This window comes from Odontesthes bonariensis, chromosome 10 (assembly GCF_027942865.1).
Source record: "Odontesthes bonariensis isolate fOdoBon6 chromosome 10, fOdoBon6.hap1, whole genome shotgun sequence".
NCBI lineage: Eukaryota > Metazoa > Chordata > Actinopteri > Atheriniformes > Atherinopsidae > Odontesthes > Odontesthes bonariensis.
In genome coordinates this window covers 39,716,113-39,735,759 of record NC_134515.1, presented here as the reverse complement: position 1 = coordinate 39,735,759, position 19,647 = coordinate 39,716,113, and the positions used below count along the sequence as shown (strand labels likewise).

At 41.0% G+C, this 19,647-nt stretch overlaps 1 protein-coding gene across 1 annotated transcript; it reads left to right on the top strand.

Annotated features, from left to right (window-relative positions):
- The first annotated feature begins 5,918 nt into the window (after positions 1 to 5,918).
- Positions 5,919 to 7,267, top strand: nppb (natriuretic peptide B). Its single transcript, XM_075475830.1, has 3 exons — positions 5,919 to 6,129; positions 6,595 to 6,880; positions 7,075 to 7,267. The coding sequence occupies exons 1-3, from the start codon at positions 5,989 to 5,991 to the stop codon at positions 7,083 to 7,085; spliced, it is 438 nt and encodes a 145-aa protein (XP_075331945.1). The 5' UTR covers positions 5,919 to 5,988; the 3' UTR covers positions 7,086 to 7,267.
- The last annotated feature ends 12,380 nt before the right edge of the window (positions 7,268 to 19,647 follow it).

The window sequence follows — 19,647 nt, the reverse complement described above, 5'->3', positions numbered from 1 at the left end:
TCCCTTTTAACAGGAAGAAACCTCTGGCAGAACCAGACTCAGGAAGGGTGGCCATCCGCCTCGACCAGCTGGGGTTTGAGAAGACAGAAAAAGGGGGGGGGAGGGGGGCAGGGGGCCACCGCGACGGCGGCACTGTAACACCATTCAAAGGATATCTGTTGGAACAGGGAAACACGAGTTAATGACCACGATAATGTCACATATACATAAAGAGAGCAAAGTGAGGAAAGGTGTGACAGATGAGGCCCCCCAGCAGTCTAGGCCTATAGCAGCTTAACTATGGGATGTTTCAGGATCACCTGAGCCATCCCTAACTATAAGCTTTATCAAAAAGGAAAGTTTTAAGCCTGGTCTTAAAAGTGGAAAGGGTGTCTGCTTCCCGGACATTTACTGGCAGCTTATTCCACAATTGAGGGGCCTGATAACTGAAGGCTCTGCCTCCCATTCTACTTTTAGAAACTCTGGGAACCTCAAGTAAACCTGCAGTTTGGGAACGAAGTGCTCTGTTAGGAAAATATCTTACAATGAGATCTTTAAGATATGATGGAGCTCGGTCATTAAGAGCTTTATATGTGAGGAGAAGAATCTTAAATTCTATTCTGAATTTAACAGGGAGCCAATGAAGAGAAGCTAAAACTGGAGAAATATGATCTCTGCTGTTAGTTCTCGTCAAAACTCTGGCTGCAGCATTTTGGATCAACTGAAGGCTTTTCAGAGAATATGTAGGACAGCCCAATAATAAAGAATTACAGTAGTCCAATCTTGAAGTAACAAATGCATGAATTAGTTTTTCTGCATCACTCTGAGACAAGATGTTCCTGATTTTAACAATATTACGAAGGTGAAAGAAGGCAGTCCTAGAAACCTGTTTTATATGCGAGTCAAATGATAAGTTCTGGTCAAAAATAACTCCAAGGTTCCTCACTGTAGAACTAGAAGCCAAGGAAATACCATCTAGAGTAACTATATAGCTAGACAATTTCTCCCTGAAATTCTTTGAGATGTCAAAGGTTATGAATGTTTCAACCGCAACTTTCCCAATGATTGTTCAGGCAGCAATTGGTCAAGGATCAGTGCTTGATGCATCATCTGTATGTATAGATGGTATCAAGTATCATCCAGGCATGATACTTTCTACTGGCTCATGCTCAGGTCTCTCTGAATTTGTCCAGATTGAAAAGATTGTTGCAGCCAATGCAGAAATTCTATTTGTTTGCCTCAAAATGACATCCTGGTACTCTGAGCATTTAAGATCTTACGAACTTCAATGTAATGACTCCACCTCTATGTGTGTGGTCAAGATGCCAGAGTTAAATGATGTCTTCCCACTGTCAGCTTACAGGGTACAAGGACAGCTTATGGTGACACTGAGACGATTTATTATTTGCTAAATGCCTGTCTTGTAATTTTTCTCTAGATGACTGTGCCACAGAAATTAACCATGCGGGTTATTGTCTGCGAGGGAGATATCAGAAAGATTATAATGCCTAGAAAACCAGATGCACTTGAAGACTTCATTAGCTGGCTCAAAGATGCTCTTCAAGCAAACTACAGCTTCACCTTACAATATCAAGATCCGGAGTTTAACAATGAATTGTGTAACCTCACTGATGTCTCTGAGCTCCCAGAGAAACCAACCATCAAAATCATCCCGTTGGTTGAGCTTGTACCGGTCACAAATCAATCAGAGTTATGGAGTGACATAACTAGCCTGGCAGACACAGAGATATTGTCCATCGCCTCTTCTGAGAGAAGTTCTCAGTGGCCAGAGAAATTTGAAATTCCGAAATTTTCAGTAGATGTCGAGTACAGACTTCGCCAAGGTAACCTGCTGAATATGAGGGATGGATCCTATCTCAAAGTGACTAAAGAACTGAAACATGACATCCTCCAGACACTGGCCGAGACCATGTATACATTCAAAGCATACCCGCAAAAAGAGGATTGTGCAGTTGTTGCCAAAGCCTTGGTACAAACACATCCATGCCTAAAAGAAAAAGGGTCATCTGGCTGGGAAGGATGGAAGAACAGTATCTACTTCAAATTAGGTAATCATAGAAATAAGTTGCGCAAGATGGGTCGACTTGATGTCAGTGTCAATGGAGGAAGACGTGGAAGACACACTACAGGCGGTGACCCTCCCAGCAAAGACATTAAGAAGCCAAAGAAAGGGGAAATCAATTTCCTTCCTGATTTTCCAGAAGGGATGGAAGACCACAACCTGGAAGGAGCTCGTCAGGTGCTGGTCCAGGAAATGATGAAGACAAAGCCAAATGCATCGCTTGTGAAGAAAGAGATGGATGTGACCTTTGCTCTTCGCAGACAGGAGGTTGTCAAAGATAAGCCTACCATTAGCCAGATGGTACAGAGATGGCCGGCTCTTTTCACAGAAAGTCAGGTTTGTACAAGTGTTTTGAATACTACTGTAAAATGCATTATTTGTTGCAATTGTAATGTTTACTAGTAAACAAATGACTACATTAATGCTTTTGGCACCTTGTGCCTGCTTAATTTATCAGATTTTAAAAAATGGCTAAAAAAGATGCACTATTTTGCCTCCCTTTGTGATACACATATCAGCCAAGGGCATGTGAAGCATGGTGCAGTTGAAATCACAGAGGAATCTTTTAAGTAAAATAGTAAAGCAGCCACAAGTTGTCTAAATAAAGCTTTTGTTATTTTGTTGTGTACGTAATCATACAGATAAGAAAATATAACATGGCAGAAATGACAACTTGACCATGGGCTTGTATGTTGTTTGCTTTGTTTCAGGTTTATTCTGAGTTTAGCAGAGTGGTGGGGAAAAATCTCAGAAAACTTCTTTGATTCACTAGACAGCTTCTCTACAAGCCTGAATGAGCTCTTCAGGAGGAAGAGGGGCCTTACTGGTCAGCTTTTGGCTGCGCTTTTACGTCAAACAAAGGTGACTTGATTTGTCAAGTGTACTCCCTGTCTTTTCCTGGGAAGTTTCTCTCCTTTGTGTCTTTTCTTTCTCTCAGTTTCTTCTCATCTGTTTTCTCATTCTTTTCTTGTTTCATCCCTTCCCTTCTGATGTCATCTTTACTTTCATTTTGTCTTTTTCTTGTCATTCTCTTTGTTTAATGTCTTGTACTGTGTGTCTACTATCTTCCAGAGCTCTGAGCCAACAGACATCAGGTCCCTTTGTCTTCAGGGACTGCCAGTCATCTTGGGAGATGATCCTTCTGCCTTCTTCAAAACCTGCTCTGTAAGTAAATGAATGTGTTGTGAAGTTTGCGGCTGTGTGTTCTTTAATCCCTTCCTAATTTGTTTCACAGACTTGGAGTTCTGTTTGTTCTGATTGTTCAATGGTGTGAATAGAACTGAAAAGACTTGACAACCAAAATCATATGAAATAGCTTTAACATTAAATATTTTGCTGTGGCTGTACAGAAGGCAAACCTTAAGGCCACACCTCAAATCCTGTATGAGCAGTGTGTCTTTCTTTTCACATCTCTCAGTATACAGTTTACTTTTCAAGTGGGGTTTCATTGTAAGCATCTAAAGGCATTTTTTTTGTGAACAATTATTTTCTAACTAACCTGATTCTTTCAATCTTTTTCTTTCCCTCGTAGGATACAGCTGACAAAGATGCATACAGTCAGACTCCAGTGGGAATCGTCTGTATCGATGAAGAAAACTCACCACTGAACCCATCCAGAGTGGGGATCATCCTGGAAGGGAACGTGGTGTGTGATGGGCTGGCCAACCTTCCTCAGGCCTTCTGTGTCCTTTTTGGACTGATTTATGCATTGCATTTGGACTATCCGAAGTGCATGAGGTACACTTTCCTCTTTGTGCAACAGGTGATGCTCAACTTGGGGAAGAGTCAGCTCCCACCCAAAATTCAGACTCTGAAAAACCAGCTTGCAGAGTAAAGCAGGGTTTCAACTAGTTACACTACTGCTCTATGTATCAGGTGTTCTTTGCATCCAGTTTGTGCACTTAAAGAAAAAATATTTTAGTTTTTTTTTTTTTTCATTGAAATGAACAATAATCCCTAATTTGTTTGTTGAAAGCATGTTATTTTGTCAGCCAAGTTTCTTCACATTGATATATAAGTGGAACACTTTGACAAGGTTCGAGAGGCATTAAAGTAATGTTATAAACAGTCTCTCTCTCACACACACACACACACACACACACACACAGTCCTCTCAGTTGCAGACTGCATTTTAGTAAGTGCTCAATTTTCTAGCACTTGTTCACATACAGTCACATATTTTAGATGTGATGTTTCTTGTTGCGATGTTACTGTTCACTTTTAAGCATCCAAAGCAACAACAGCAGAGGGGTGGTTTCTAAACCTTTTGTTTTATGCAAATTATGTATATGTTCTCAGGAGCTGAAATAAAAATTTAATTTTGTTATTTTAATTTCCTGTTGTTTAATTTCCTACTTCTACTTTCCACAAAGTCTAATCAGAGCAATAGACATGGTACTTCGAAATAACAATGGTTTGCCCTCTCAAGATGTAAGCATGTAGAAGTTGAGTTTACTTAAAAAAAAATTGAGGAAAGTTGTTGCCTTAAATAAATTAAGTAATGATTAATGAACTTTGAAGTACTTTTAACTTAACATTTTTTGTAATATCAACTGATTTGTATAGTTCTTATTACTAAATATTTTGAGTTAATTCAACTTGGAATTTAGTGCATTGAACTTAATAATTTAAGTGTAATAACTATGCAAAGCAGTTGATATTACAAAAGGTTTTAGGTTAAATGTACTTAAAAAGTTCATTAATCATTACTCAATTTTTTTAAGTAAACTCAACTTATCCGGGCTTACAGTGCATTACTACTTAGTAACTAAAGCTCCAGTTGTTTATAGCACCCATAATTACTGTAAAAATATTGTGATGAGAAAACTGACCATGAGAAACAAAATCCCATCAAAATCACAATCATACTGAGCCACCTCCACAAAAGTGGCTGCTTTGTTTCATAGAAAAGGTGGCCTGTTTTCAATTTCCACCTCATACCAACATAGTTGTAAAAAAGTGTGTATTCATTGTGTATAGTATGCACATTTTCACTGCATGTTGCCACATTCTTATACCAGTTTGTGTGTATGCACAGTTCATGCATCTGGCCCCAGGAGTCATAATTATGTAAGAGAGCTTATTATACACAAATTGTGAATCTATGATTCCGAAACCAGAGTCAAGAACAGGTGTCCACACCTGTGCACTTGATCCAGCTTCTGTAATGACACAAGAGATCATATAAACATAAATCAGATCACATAAACATATCTAGAGGGGACAGAGAGAGAGATTTGGCTAAATAAGAGAGGCTGAGGCAAGAGAAAAACTTGGCACCTTTATTATCATTAAACAAGGTCACGATTATTTGATCCATTGCAAATGATAGAATACTGATTTATGTTTTAGTAACTTCAATATTCACTACCACTAACATGACAAACCACTGGTCTTCTTTATTCTTGATTCCAACAAAAGGACAGAAGTCCCAGTCTGCCACAAAACGACACCCTTGCAACAGGACCTCTGTCTTTCTCAAAATCCTTAAGCACGGTGACATTCTACATTTGGCTTTCTCAAGCCAGTCGTCAGCAGGTTGCTCTACCAATATCACACAGACCCCTCAATTTAGAAACATTGTCATGCTGTCATCCTAGTTTACTACTTCCCGTAGCTCATTGACAACAGAGTCCTGTGTAGAGGAGGTGTGGACTATTTTTCGGAAACAAAGTAGCATATGGAAGCAGCTATGTCATACGAGTGCTTCATATCTAAGATACAATACTTTATAAGGAGCAGTTTCCGACAGCTCCTGATATCAGAATCAGGTGTTAGGAATGCCTGAAGCCTGATGTCAAATTCCTGGCATACCTATGGGTGTCAGGCTTAAGTATAAAAGAGCAGAGGGTGCAGCTGTGGGCTCCAGCATCCAAAATACTACTCGGTAAAAAGGCAAAAGAGTATCCATCGATACAGTCCCTGATATGATCAACAGAAGCTCACACAGAGACATGCATCTGTCTTCCATTCCCCTGTGTGGTCTCCTGCTCATCTTAAACCTGCAGTTATCCAACACATATCCCATCAGCAAGGGGCTGACTGACACTGATATGGACATTTTAAAGGTAAGTCTGAAAAGACTGAAACATAGCTTTAGCAAGTTTAGTGAAGTTCTGTGACTTGTCCAATGGTCCTTGTGAAAATGTTCAGGTAATCTGCAAAAAATGAAGCCAGGGAGAATGTTAAATATGCTGGTTAAAAAGAGTGTGAAATCAAAAGTTAAATTTAACAACAACTTCCACTTGTTACTATGTGATCTGACATGTGCTATGTTAACTTTTATCTAATGTTCTGTGGCGCTTTTACACCAGGTTAAATTCCTGTTTGGTGAATAAAGAGATTCTGATTCTGAAATTAAAATAATTATTAGTGCTGCAAAAATAGACTATGAATGCTTCTTATTGCATAGCATTTCTAATGACTTGCAAAGTAAAAATGTGAGAAAAAAAAACAGTTTGACAGCCCTTTCTGTAAGTTCTGTCAATGTGCATCTTTAGTCCGGGCATATAATGTTAATGTCAATATTGCAGGTGCTCCTTCACAGACTTGAGGAGTCTGTTTCAGAGCAGAACGCAGTGGATCAGAAAGCCCCTGCAGAAATGGACAGTCCTTACAGCCAAAGCACAGAGGATGCTGCAGATGAAGAACGGCCACAAATTGGACTGGATGAAGCAGAGATCAGGGAGTTTCTTTCAGCCAAGAATCTGAAGAGCCTTCGCAACGATTCATCCAGGAGATCCTCTGGCTGCTTTGGTCGACGGATGGACAGAATAGGCTCAATGAGTTCTTTGGGCTGCAACACCATTGGCAGATATAGTAAGTTGCAATGAATAAGCCATTGTAATAAACCAAAATAAGCCACAGGATTATAACAATTCTAAAATGGATGGACATAACTTTTGTCTTTTTTTTCTGTTTGTGTCTTTTAAGTTCATGCTGTGTGCCATATCATTTCATGTTATCTGAATCTCTAGTCTTGAAACTACGGTTATTGTCTTCTTTTCCTGCAGATCCAAAGTGAGATGAGTCTTACATCTCAATTCTGGAACTACAACGTCTGTACCAAAATCTATTTTTATTTTGATGCTATTTATTTACTAATATTTATTGGATATTGTTTTGGCTTTCAGTAGTATTTATTTGAAATAGATGTGATACCATTCTTTATGTACTGTTAAATGTTTTAATAAATGTTTACAACTACTCATCACTGAACTAGTATTGCTTGTGACAAAATGCCACTTAAACTCAAGACTAGCATCTGGAAAAAAAAAAAAAAAAAAAAAAAGACTTCATATTCCAACAATACAAAGCCAACATCTACAGTACTAAAATTAGACAGGGAATTGACAAATGTGATGAAAGTACTTCATATTAATAAGGGATCTATTGGTCACAGAGTAACTCACACCCAAAGGCAGTTCCAAGAGGAATATTGATCTGTGGAATAATCATGAATGTCCTGAAATACTGCAGTAAAACTTTAAGAATTTTTCTTAGGTCATTGACTGGTAAAAGAGCTTTACAATAATCTTGAATAAGTATCAAACCCTTTTCAGCAGCATGGAGAGCACACAAAACCCTTTTCATGTGGAGGCATGGATACACCTAGAAATAAGTACAGAATCCTTTTGTATTTAGTTTAGTTTAATTTAGTAGTTAAAGTTGAACCAGCAGTATATACAGAGTCATGTTTCCCACTGTGTTCCATCAGCTTACTTTTAATGACACTTTTTAATGATTTGGGAACTGAGGACACTGATTGTTGCAGTTTTTCTGAGGAATCTGGGTCCATTCTTGCTGTATCCAAGATTTCAGCTGCTCAACAGTCCCTGGTTGTTGTTGTCTGATTCTCCTCTTCATGATGCTCCATACATTTTCAATAGGAGACAAATGTGGACTGCAGGCAGGCCAGTCAAGCACACACACTCTGTGTGTATGAAGCCACACTGTTGGAAGTTGTGCAGAATGAGGTCTGGAATCGTCCTGCTAAAATAATCACGAGATAGTAGCATTTGTCTCTCTAAAACTCCAACATCCACCTCTGCATCAATGGTACCTTTACACATACAGTATAAAGTCATCAGTATCCCATACCATCACAGACCATTTCTCTGATAACAGCCTGGATGCTCTCTCATCTCTGGCACGTAGAAGCAGACATCAGTTTTGCCCAAAATCAGCTGAAACGTGGACTCATCTGACCACATCATGTGGCTATACTGATCACAGTGACATTTCACAGAGTTGCATCCCACAGCTCTTTTTATTCTAACAAGCAATCAAACTGAAATGGTCTTGTAAGTTTTTTGTTCTTACCCGTCAATACAGGTCATAATGGCAACCTGTAAAGTTCCGTCCCTGCAAACAGCAAAATGAAAATGCGACTCATGGATGTCTCCACATCAGGGCAGATGTAATTCTTAAGTCTTTTGTCCCAAGAGCTACAAACCCCTTATAATGAGGGAGTGGTGCACTTCTGTGTGATATCAGATCGAGGCCTACATATGTTCTGTCAATCACACAGCAACAGTTCATTACCTTTTTGTCACTTCCTGGTCAGATTTGGGTACTAGGATTACTTGGTTACAGTTAGAAAACATCACAATAAGTTCCACAATACATTATATTCACCACCCAAATATCAACCTCATGGATGCCATTTGGCTTGTTGCTTTAGGTACATGTAAACAACACTATTTACGATGGAAGGTTGTGACTCTCTTTGAAAAATGTCATCACTTGGTTGGGTTAGAAATCAAAACTTCCTTGGTAGTTTTAGAAAACAATCATTGTTGAGGATGAAGAATATTAATTTTACAAAATGACTTTTGTCATGGATGACATTTTTACCATTTATATCCTTTGCATATAGTTAAATGGTAAATGGACTGTAACACGTATAGCGCTCTAGTCTAGTTGACTACTCCAAATCAGAATCAGAAAACTTTATTGATCCTGGAGGAAATTGCTCACCACGCTTTTACACTACAAGCCACATTGACTCATTCACAAACACTCCCATACAGCACATTAGATTAGATTAGATTATACTTTATTCATCCCACAACGGGGAAATTCACTTGCCACAGCAGCAACACAGCAAAAAAACGCAACAACAGACAAGAAATAAAAAAAGAGAGAATGCAAGTACTAAAAAGTAAAGTGACCTAGTATAAATAATATTGCACATTATGAAGTTGAAATGAACAAAATATTAATAAATAGAGATAAAGAAAAATCTATGTGAGTGGTGGATTGTCATGGAAAGGCAACAACATGATCAGTGGGTGCATGTGTTGAAATGTCTGACAGCTGCTGGGATGAAAGACCTGCGGAAGCTCTCCTTCTTGCACCGTGGGTGTAAAAGTCTGCTGCTGAAGGAGCTGTACAGGGACCCCACAGTGTCATGGAGGGGGGGAGAGGAGTTGTCCATGATGGATGTCAGCTTAGCCAACATCCTCCTCTCACCCACATCCTCAATGGAGTCCAGGGAACAGTCCAGGACAGAGCTCGCTCACCTGATCAGTTTGTTCAGTCTCCCTCTGTCTCTGCCCGTACTGCCCCCTCTCTGTCCATGCTGCCCCCTCTCTGTCCGTGCTGCTCCCTCTCTGTCCGTGCTGCCCCCTCTCTGTCCGTGCTGCCCCCTCTCTGTCCGTGCTGCCCCCTCTCTGTCCGTGCTGCCCCCTCTCTGTCCGTGCTGCCCCCTCTCTGTCCGTGCTGCCCCCTCTCTGTCCGTGCTGCCCCCTCTCCAGCAGACCACACCATAGAAAATTGCTGAAGCTACCACAGATTCATAGAAAGTCCTGAGGAGAGTCCTGCACACACCGAAGGACCTCAGTCTCCTCAGCAGGTGGAGGCGACTCTGGCCCTTCTTGTAGAGGGCTGGTGTGTGGTCAGTCCAGTCCAGTTTATTGTTGAGGTGAACACCCAGGAATTTGTAGTTCTCCACCATCTCAATGTCCAATCCCTGGATGACTCAGGTTGAACAAGTGCATGAGCTGGTCTGCACAGTCTTTGAGCAGTCTTGGGCAGATGCCGTCAGGGCCTGGGGCCTTCCTTGCCTTGATCTTCTCCACATTTTAGTTGATACAGTTTTACAGGCCATGCAGTGCTTCTTCTCTATAACACACATTCCGACACTGATTGGATGCATCAGAGCATGGGGTTCAGTGTTTTGCTCAAGGAAACTTCAACATGTGGCACAGGGGAAGCCAGGACATATTGGCAGAAGGCTGCTCTTCCCCCTGAGCTTCAGCCACCCCAGTTACTTTCACAACCAATTGAGGTCACATGTTCTTTGAATGCAATTATTGACCACATCTGCCAGCAAAAGACATTCTAAATCAAGCAAAACTAAAAAGAAATAAAACTTGTTGTTCAAGCATCTCTCAATGGTATGTTGTCCAAGTAAAAATGTGAAAATTTAGCCACTTTTCACATATACAATATGATAGTGGGGAGTCAGCCCTTTCTACTGCCAGACATTGGCCTGTTATAAGTGGTGGCTTGTGTTGTTAGGAGGACCCAACTAAGTCAAAGTAAATGAGACAATTCCCGTAGGAGGGGGCCTCCAAGTAGAGTTTTCCCTGGGACAGTTTGACCAGGAGCAATCCTGCTGATGTTGCTTCAGTAATTTCTGATATTTATTTTTTTTGCTTTTTAGATCAAGTCTTACATAAGCTATATGATTCAATAAAATAAAATAAATTATTTTTTCTGTCTTTATTGTTCTACTCTGTTGTGTTTACAGACACTTCTGTACCTGGAACGGACTCTAATACTTGTGACTGTATTCCCTCACCAGTATGTGGCTCTGTGTTACTGAACAAGTGGTTGACTGTAAGAAGAAGAAGAATGTGATGCCGTGTCAGTGATGTTCCGAGTCCACTGCTCTTTCTTCCTCATGTTGGCGAGCCACCTATAAAATTTACTACATGGAGGAAGATTTTTAACAATTACCATGCTGGTGATTAATGCTACCGAGACGCATGGCCAGATGCCAGGAAACACGCTGTCTTACTACACTGCTTGGGCCCAGAAGGACAGCGTTTATTTAACACATTACCTGGTCAAGGTACAACATGTGCCGAAGCCATGCCCTTGAGAAACCAGGATAGTTTGTTCCAAGTCACATGTGTCCCATTTGGCCTGGCATCAGAAAATGATGCAGACAGTCCTGAAAGATCTGCCTGGAGTTCAGAACTACGACAACATCACAGCCTATGGAACTTCAAAGACCATGAATGATAGACACCTGTAAGCTGTTCTTCAGTGTCTCAGGCCTGTAGATCAACTTTGACAAAGCTTAATTTTTCAGTCACACTTTATATTTCTGGGACTTGTCATCTCCATGGATCATCGTACTGCCATTGCTGATGCTCTGGCTCTCAAAGACATGGCAGCATTACATTCGTTCCTGGGCTTGACATTCTGGTTCAACAAGTTTATCCTAAACTATGCCAAAATGGCTGAGCTACATCTGATGAGAACAAACATGCAGGCTGAACTTCTCAAGAACGAAGCAGCAAAAGTCTAGCCCTTGCCATTTAAAACCCAAGCCACCTGCATTAATCACTACTGATGTTTCAGACTACGGGCTGGGAGCTGTCTTGACACAGTTGCACCTTTTTTCACATCCAGTTTTTTTTGCTTCATCCAAGATGGTGGCATAGGTGTATCATGTTTGTCTGCGTTTATCCGTGTCTGTGTGTGTTTTTATGGATTGGCTGGGTTAATTACCAGTTGTTTTGGAATATTTCTTCTTTAAGAATCATTACTTCATTTTGCATCACAAAACCTTAACACTATGGCGATCTGTAGCCATAAACAGCAACGCAAGGCTCGGCCTACTCAATCATGCAGGTCTAGCTGCATCACCATCCTGAGACTCCCGGTTTATCTGTTGTTTGTGTTTGCGCTAAACTCACCGTTTATGGGCGCCCTGGGAGCTGGAATTAGAGATGGATTATACGCTTCCTCCTGTTGGATTGTGCTCCCAAATGCTGGAACTTTGTTGTTCTCTGACACAAATGGATTTCCACCCTTCTCAAATGGTTATTGTGCTGAGCCCCTGCGCCAGCCCGAACTTCTCAGTTGGCCCGAAATTGGTCAGTTTCAGTCCATCTGCTGCAGGCGCGGCAAGGGAGCCACCACCAGATTGACAAAATCAGCTGGATTTTGGATTATTCTTCTTCTGTGTTTGTCAGGTAACATACATCCCAATCCAGGCCCACAGCTGACCGAACTTTCGAACCCTGATGTTTTGAAAAACAGCAGTGGCTTGTGTTTTATCCATGTCAATGTGCGCAGCCTGATAAATAAAATCGATGCTATTCGCATATGGGCTAAAGCGACGGATAGCGATGTACTCATATTATCTGAGACCTGTCTGAAACCCGCTATTACGAACAATATGATTTACATCGATGGGTATAATATCTTTAGGACGGACTGTGGGAATAAAGGAGGGGGGGTAGCCATATATGTAAAATCCTCCTTGGACTGCTGTGTCGTTGAGGCAATAACTAAGCCAAAGTTTTTCACATTGTGTGCCATTAAACTGAATTTCCCCAATGGCGCTTTCTTGACAGTGATAGGATGCTATCGCCCTCCATCGGCAGTAGCTGGAGCAACTGCCCTACTGTCTGACTTTCTGAGCAAGCTGTCAAACGAGTATATCGTTTTGGGGGATTTAAATTGGGACTTTCTATCGTCGTCATCTGTGCTAAGAGACATGTGTGATGCACTGCATTTGACCCAGCTTATTAAGTCACCTACATGCCTCAATCTAAATTGTATGGACAAATCTACGTTACTTGACGTCATCCTGACCAATGCTCCACACAAGTATTCTGCGGCTGGTGTTTTCTGTAATGACGTCAGTGATCACTGTATGGTTGCGTGCGTCAGGACTTGTAAAATGGTTAAGACCAAGCCGCGGATTGTTTTTAAACGAAATCTTAAGCGTTTTAATGAACAAGCATTTCTTCATGATATTTTCCATAGTGATTTAAACTCAGTTTGTTTTATGGATGATGTTGAAATAGCCTGGGGTTATTTTAAGAAAACTTTCTTAGCCATCATTGATAAACACGCCCCTTTTAGAAGATATAGAGTGAGGGGCAGGGACAATCCCTGGTTTAATGATTGTATTGCGACTGCCATTAGAGAACGTAATGAGGCATGGGTAAAAGCAAAAAAACATAATAGTGATGCATGCTGGTTGAACTACAGGGTATTAAGAAATAAATGTACAAGTTTAATAAAAAATACAAAAAATTAGCATTACCTTAAAGGTAGGGTAGGAGATCCTAGATTTTGAGTCCAGTGAAGCTGCATTTTGAAAACACACAGGTAAAAAGTCCCAACCCTTTTCTTCACTTTCCCCCCGAAGGCACGCCTCTAGAGTACATGAACGCGCACGAGCACGAAGGTGCACGAGCGCTGTTCTGACAGCAAGCATCGATCGTTGCCGTATTTAGTATTTAGTATTTAGTTTATGCTAACTATACGTTTAAAGGGGAACTCCGGGGCATTTGAAGCGTGTTTCCATTGCTAGAGGTTGTCAAATACTGATAGTAGGACACAGAGAGATGCGTATCTGCGCTCCCTGTGTGAAGATCGCTCTGTCCGCACACCCTGTCATGCGAGGCTAATACGTGGTGGCTAAGGGGCAAGCGCTAACCCTTCCACGTAAAACAACAACTTGCACACTGCAGAAACGTCACACCACTTTATAACCCATCCGACAATAAAGTCACAAGCCTTACCATCAAAACCATATGCATGGTTCTTACATTACTGGCATGGGGACGTTACAAAACAACTTTATAAACAGCATGTCACTCACCGGCTGGTTGTAGGCTCGCGCATGTGAAAGCCCAAAAGAGTCGATGAAGAATAATCCCATATACAAAACAATTATATTCTCTAGAAAAACTGCGTTCAAGTATTTAAAACATTACAACAATACATGCCCAGTAATATTCTTGTAATGTTTTAAATACTTGAACGCAGTTTTTCTAGAGAATATAATTGTTTTGTATATGGGATTATTCTTCATCGACTCTTTTGGGCTTTCACATGCGCGAGCCTACAACCAGCCGGTGAATTACATGCTGTTTATAAAGTTGTTTTGTAACGTCCCCATGCCAGTAATGTGAGAACCATGCATATGGTTTTGATGGTAAGGGTTGTGACTTTATTGTCGGATGGGTTATAAAGTGGTGTGACGTTTCTGCAGTGTGCAAGTTGTTGTTTTACGTGGAAGGGTTAGCGCTTGCCCCTTAGCCACCACGTATTAGCCTCGCATGACAGGGTGTGCGGACAGAGCGATCTTCACACAGGGAGCGCAGATATGCATCTCTCTGTGTCCTACTATCAGTATTTGACAACCTCTAGCAATGGAAACACGCTTCAAATGCCCCGGAGTTCCCCTTTAATAATGCTAGGTGCTATCCAAGCTGGCTCTAGTTTAGCTTCCTGCCAAGCTTCTGGACACGTAATTCGTTCACGGAGCAGGGTACGCGCACAGGGGGAAGGAGGGGGAGGGGGAGGGAGGAGCAGATTGCAGTTTGATAGACGGCATCAGAATCCAATCATTGTGAACGGTCCGTTCACAATGATTGGATACTATTTTTCCTAGATTGTACGTTCTAGAGGCCACTAAAACTTTTCATATTTGTGTCAAAACTTTTAATTAATTGGTTGCAATGAGGGTGTGAAGAGTATTTCAAGCAATATGTAAAAAAATGTTCCAGAAAAAGATCCCCTACCCCACCTTTAATCTAATAAAAGAAAATCTTAATGACCCTAAGAAATTCTGGAAAACAATTAAATCATCATCAGGTGATGTGCCACCTCCCACTATCCCTGAATATATTGTAACTAGCCAGGGAGAAATTAGGGATAAACAAAATATGGTAGATACTTTTAACATGCACTTTATTAGTGCTGGAATTGCCACTCAGTCAACTCTCCCAACCAATTTTACTAAAAGTATAACGACTGTTCCAGATCCAAATAATAGTCTAAATAGTTTTAATTTCCGTTCTGTTTCTGCCTATGAAGTTCAGAGGGCTTTGCGAGGACTAGACTGTAAAAAGTCTGCTGGCCCTGACCAGATCGAGCCTTACTTCCTTAAGACTGCTGCGAACTTGATTGCTGACCCTAATGCCTCCATTTTCAATGTTAGTTTATACAGTGGTTCTATTCCTAAATCTTGGAAGTCTGCTTTTGTCCTCCCACTTTTGAAAAATGGAGACCCTTGTATTTTGGACAACTATCGCCCAATCTCTAGATTATCAGTGCTGGCCAAACTCTTTGAATCTCTTATAAATGAGCAACTTAAACAATTTCTAACCGAGAACTCCATTTTAAAGGCCTACAGAAAGCTGACACTACACCCAATACATAATGATAATACATACACAGAGGAACAATAATGATCATTGGACTCTACACCAAAACATTTCATAAACGCATGAAATTTGTAATTTTGAATTTGCCGCTAGGAAACCTTCCTGTAATTCCAGACTGGGGGCCGGGCTTCCGTGCGACGTCACAAGTGCCATGGTTTTTCCTGGCTGCCTCAGTGTTGCTGATTTAGCGACTTTTGGCCATCTCTGGCGACAAAAAAAATAATCTAGCGACTTAGCGACTTTCGGGCTCAATCAAAGAAATCAAAAGCAAGCAAAGAAATCAAAGAAGCACTGCAGGACAGCGGCAACCCGGCATACCGTCATTTCCTGTCAAAACGGCAGTTTCAAGCTAGCTACAACGAGGGTAGGTTCACTTCCTGTTTTCAAAACAACAGCACGTAATGGCTTTCCCTATGATAAAAGGCAACGGGTATTTTATTTTGTCAAAATAACCGGAAGTGCGTTACTCACTGCGGCTAGCTTTAGCAGTGCCGAATTCGTCGGAACAAAATGGTAAACAGTCGGTATTTTGTCAGGTTTTCAACACGTTGGGGATCTAAACGACTACTTTCTCACCTGAAAAGTTTCAAATGTTGCGGGGACAGAGGAAGCAGAGAGACCTGCGGTCGGAACTTGTGTCTGAGCCTCCTTGTCCGCCTGCCTCCTCTCTGGTGAAATCAGCCGGAGCCATCCCGTCGTGTTCAGCTCCCTGCGGTGCGGACACTCAGGGGGAATCCACCTGGCGGAGAGCGGACACACCGCGGGATGGTTGCCCTGAAATCAGCCGGCAGAGCGATCATCAAGAGCCCCGACGTGGACATGATCGCTCTGCCGGCTGATTTCCACTCTCCACCTGGCGGAGAGTGTGTTCGCTCTCCGCCAGGTGGATTCCTGTCCGACCGCGGGTCTCTCTGCTTCCTCTGTCCCCGGTGGTGTGAGCTGCTGGTGCTGAGGGCAACACACACACACTTCGTACATCTACTCGCAATAAAAACTGCACTGAACCCAACGTTTTATATTTCCAAGCGACGTCCCGCGGCACACATCGAAATTTGCCGTGAAGAAGCTGTCCAGGTCTGGCAAACTGCTGGCTTCGCTACTAGAACTACTGGGGGTTGTTTCAGCAGCTGGCACTCGTGACGTCACGCCCCTGTCGTTCCAGTTTGCCAAATTCGAGTCAAATGTGGTGATAGTTTATTGGGCCTAATCAGGACTATCCAGGGGCCTAAAATTATTTTAAAATCATTAAAAAAATTCCATGGTATATAAGGAATCGATCTGCTATTTCAGTTTTGTGCAAAAAAAAAAAAAAAAAAAAAAAATCACCTTTCTGTAGGCCTTTAAACCCAATGCAGTCTGGCTTCCAACAAGGCCATAGCACAGTCACAGCTGTAACTGTAGTCACAAATGATATTTTAAATGCCTTGGATAATAATAAGTCCTGTGCAGCAATATTCATTGATCTTTCTAAAGCGTTTGATACGGTGGACCACGATCTTCTTTTGAAGCGATTACAAAATATAGGTTTTAGTGGTACTGTATTAAGGTGGTTTTCAAGCTACCTCAGTGGTAGAACACAGTGTACTGTTATTGATAACTATACCTCAACATCATTAGAAGTCAGAATGGGTGTCCCACAAGGGTCGGTTTTGGGCCCGATTTTATTTTCTATTTATATAAATGACTTGGGTAGGGACCTGAAGGAAGCAAAAGTGCATCTTTATGCAGACGACACTATTTTGTACACCACAGCTTCATCAGTGAATGCTGCATTTACACAATTGCAGTCTGCTTTTAATCATGTACAAACATTTCTTATTGAGTTAAAGTTGGTACTGAATGCTAAAAAAAAAAAAAAATTATGTATTTTACACAATCACGCTCTTCACCTAACATTGGTGTGTCAACACTAGATGGCACTGAAATAGAAAGAGTATCGTCTTACAAGTATTTAGGGATCTGGTTGGATGATAAGATGTCTCTCGGTGTCCATATTGAGAGCCTCTGTAAGAAACTTAGACCAAAGTTGGGGTTTTTCTTTAGAATGAGGAAGTGCTTTCCTTATGCTGCAAGGAAAAGGTTAGTTCAGAGCACATTCCTGTCAGTGCTTGATTATGGGGATGTACTGTATATGCACTCCAGGTTATTCTTTCTTAAAAAACTGGATGTGTTGTGCCACTCAGCCTTACGTTTCATCACAGGTGCTACAGCCAGGTCTCACCACTGCACTCTTTATGAAACTGTACAATGGTCTTCTCTCTACATCCAAAGAAAAATCCATGCGCTGACTTTTATTGCTAAAGCCCTAATGGGTAAACTACCTTTATACATTTTTAATTTGTTTTCTTTTCAAAATAGTGTTTACAGGACGAGGTCATCAGAAAAAATACTTTTACATATTCCACTTACAAGAACTGAACTTGGGAAAACTGCCTTTTCATCATATGCACCAAAAGCTTGGAATGAACTTCAAGCTACTCTAAATCTTGAAGTTCTTCCATCCATAAATTCTTTTAAAGACCTTTTAAAATTATCATTAACTGACCACTGCAATTGTTTTTAATTTCATTCCTTGTTCGCGGTCTGTTTTTTAGTGTCTGTGTATACTAAGTTTTTAATATGTTTAGATGTGATGTAGTAGTGGTTTTGTCTTGTCTCTTGTGTTTTATTGTAATGTAACTTTTTTAAGCCGCCTTCTTGGCCAGGACTCCCTGGCAGAAGAGTTATTGTAACTCAATGGGACCATTTCCTGGTTAAAGAAAGGTTAAATAAAATAAATAAATAAATAAATAAATAAAAATTCCAGGGGCCAGAGCGGGCAACGTAGAACCCTATTTAAAACTGCTGGCTAAGGATAAACATAAATACGGTAAAATAGTTATTCACGTCGGCGGTAATGACACCCGGTTACGCCAATCGGAGGTCACTAAAATTAATGTTGCATCGGTGTGTAATTTTGCCAACAAATGTGGGACTCCGTAGTTTTCTCTGGACCCCTGCCAAATCTGACCAGTGATGACATGTATAGCCGCATGTCGTCCTTCAACCGGTGGTTGAAGTAATTGCAGCCAGGTTTACAGAAATCTGGAGGATCATGTTAGCATCATGTTAGCATTAATGAATCAACTCCCTCTGACTGTTTAAATGTTCACGTTCCTGGAACCACAGGCAGAGGAGGAGGAGTGGCAGCTATCTTCAGATCAGGGTTACTAATCAGTCCCAGACTCAAGATCAGTTTGAGCTCTTTTGAATCTCTGTTTTTGTTGTGTATCATCCACTTAGCCCTTATTTGGAGTTTCTGTCTGAATTCTGTCGTGGAACTTTTTTCCTCCCTATTCTCTCTGATGAAAAATTAAATAGAGACTTCTCTTTTTTGCCGGCCAGCCAAGTTTTTATTTTCTTTGCCACAGAAAAGGTCAAACACATTCAGCATGGTCAAGAAAAGACCCAGAACCAAGGGAGGTCTAAACATTTATACCTGTGGAAACGCCCCTCCGGAGGCCAGGAAAGGGGCTTTAATCTTTACGTGCCTTTTGTCACACTGGAGACAGAATGCAGGATGTTATGTCTCTGTGATAATTAAAAGGCAAATGGTTAAAAACAATTATTGTGTGAGTTTTTAAATCCCAGTTAGTGCTGAGTACAGATAAAGTCATTGTAGTGGGTGACTTTAATATTCATGTAGATGTTGAAAATGACAGCCTGAATATGAACTTTAATTCTATATTGGACTCTATTGGATTTTCTCAGAGTGTTCACAGACCGACTCACTGCTTTAATCACACCCTTGATCTTGTGCTGACTTATGGCATTGAGAGTGAACAGTTAACAGTGTTCCCTCATAACTCTGTCTTATCTGAACATTTTTTGATAACCTTTGAGTTTACATTACTTGACTATACAGTTTCTGAGAAGAAATGTACATATAGAAGGTGTCTATCAGAGAATGCTGTAACCAGATTTAAAGAATTAATTCCATCATCCTTTTCTTCACTGCCATGTGCAGATATGACAGAGGACGATTACCTAAACTTTACTCCAGCAACACCTGACTCTCTTGTTGACAGCACTATAGTTTCAATGCGTACAGCACTGGACAATGTTGCCCCTCTGAAAAGGAAGGTAATCAGTCAGAAGAGGCTGGCTCCTTGGTATAATTCA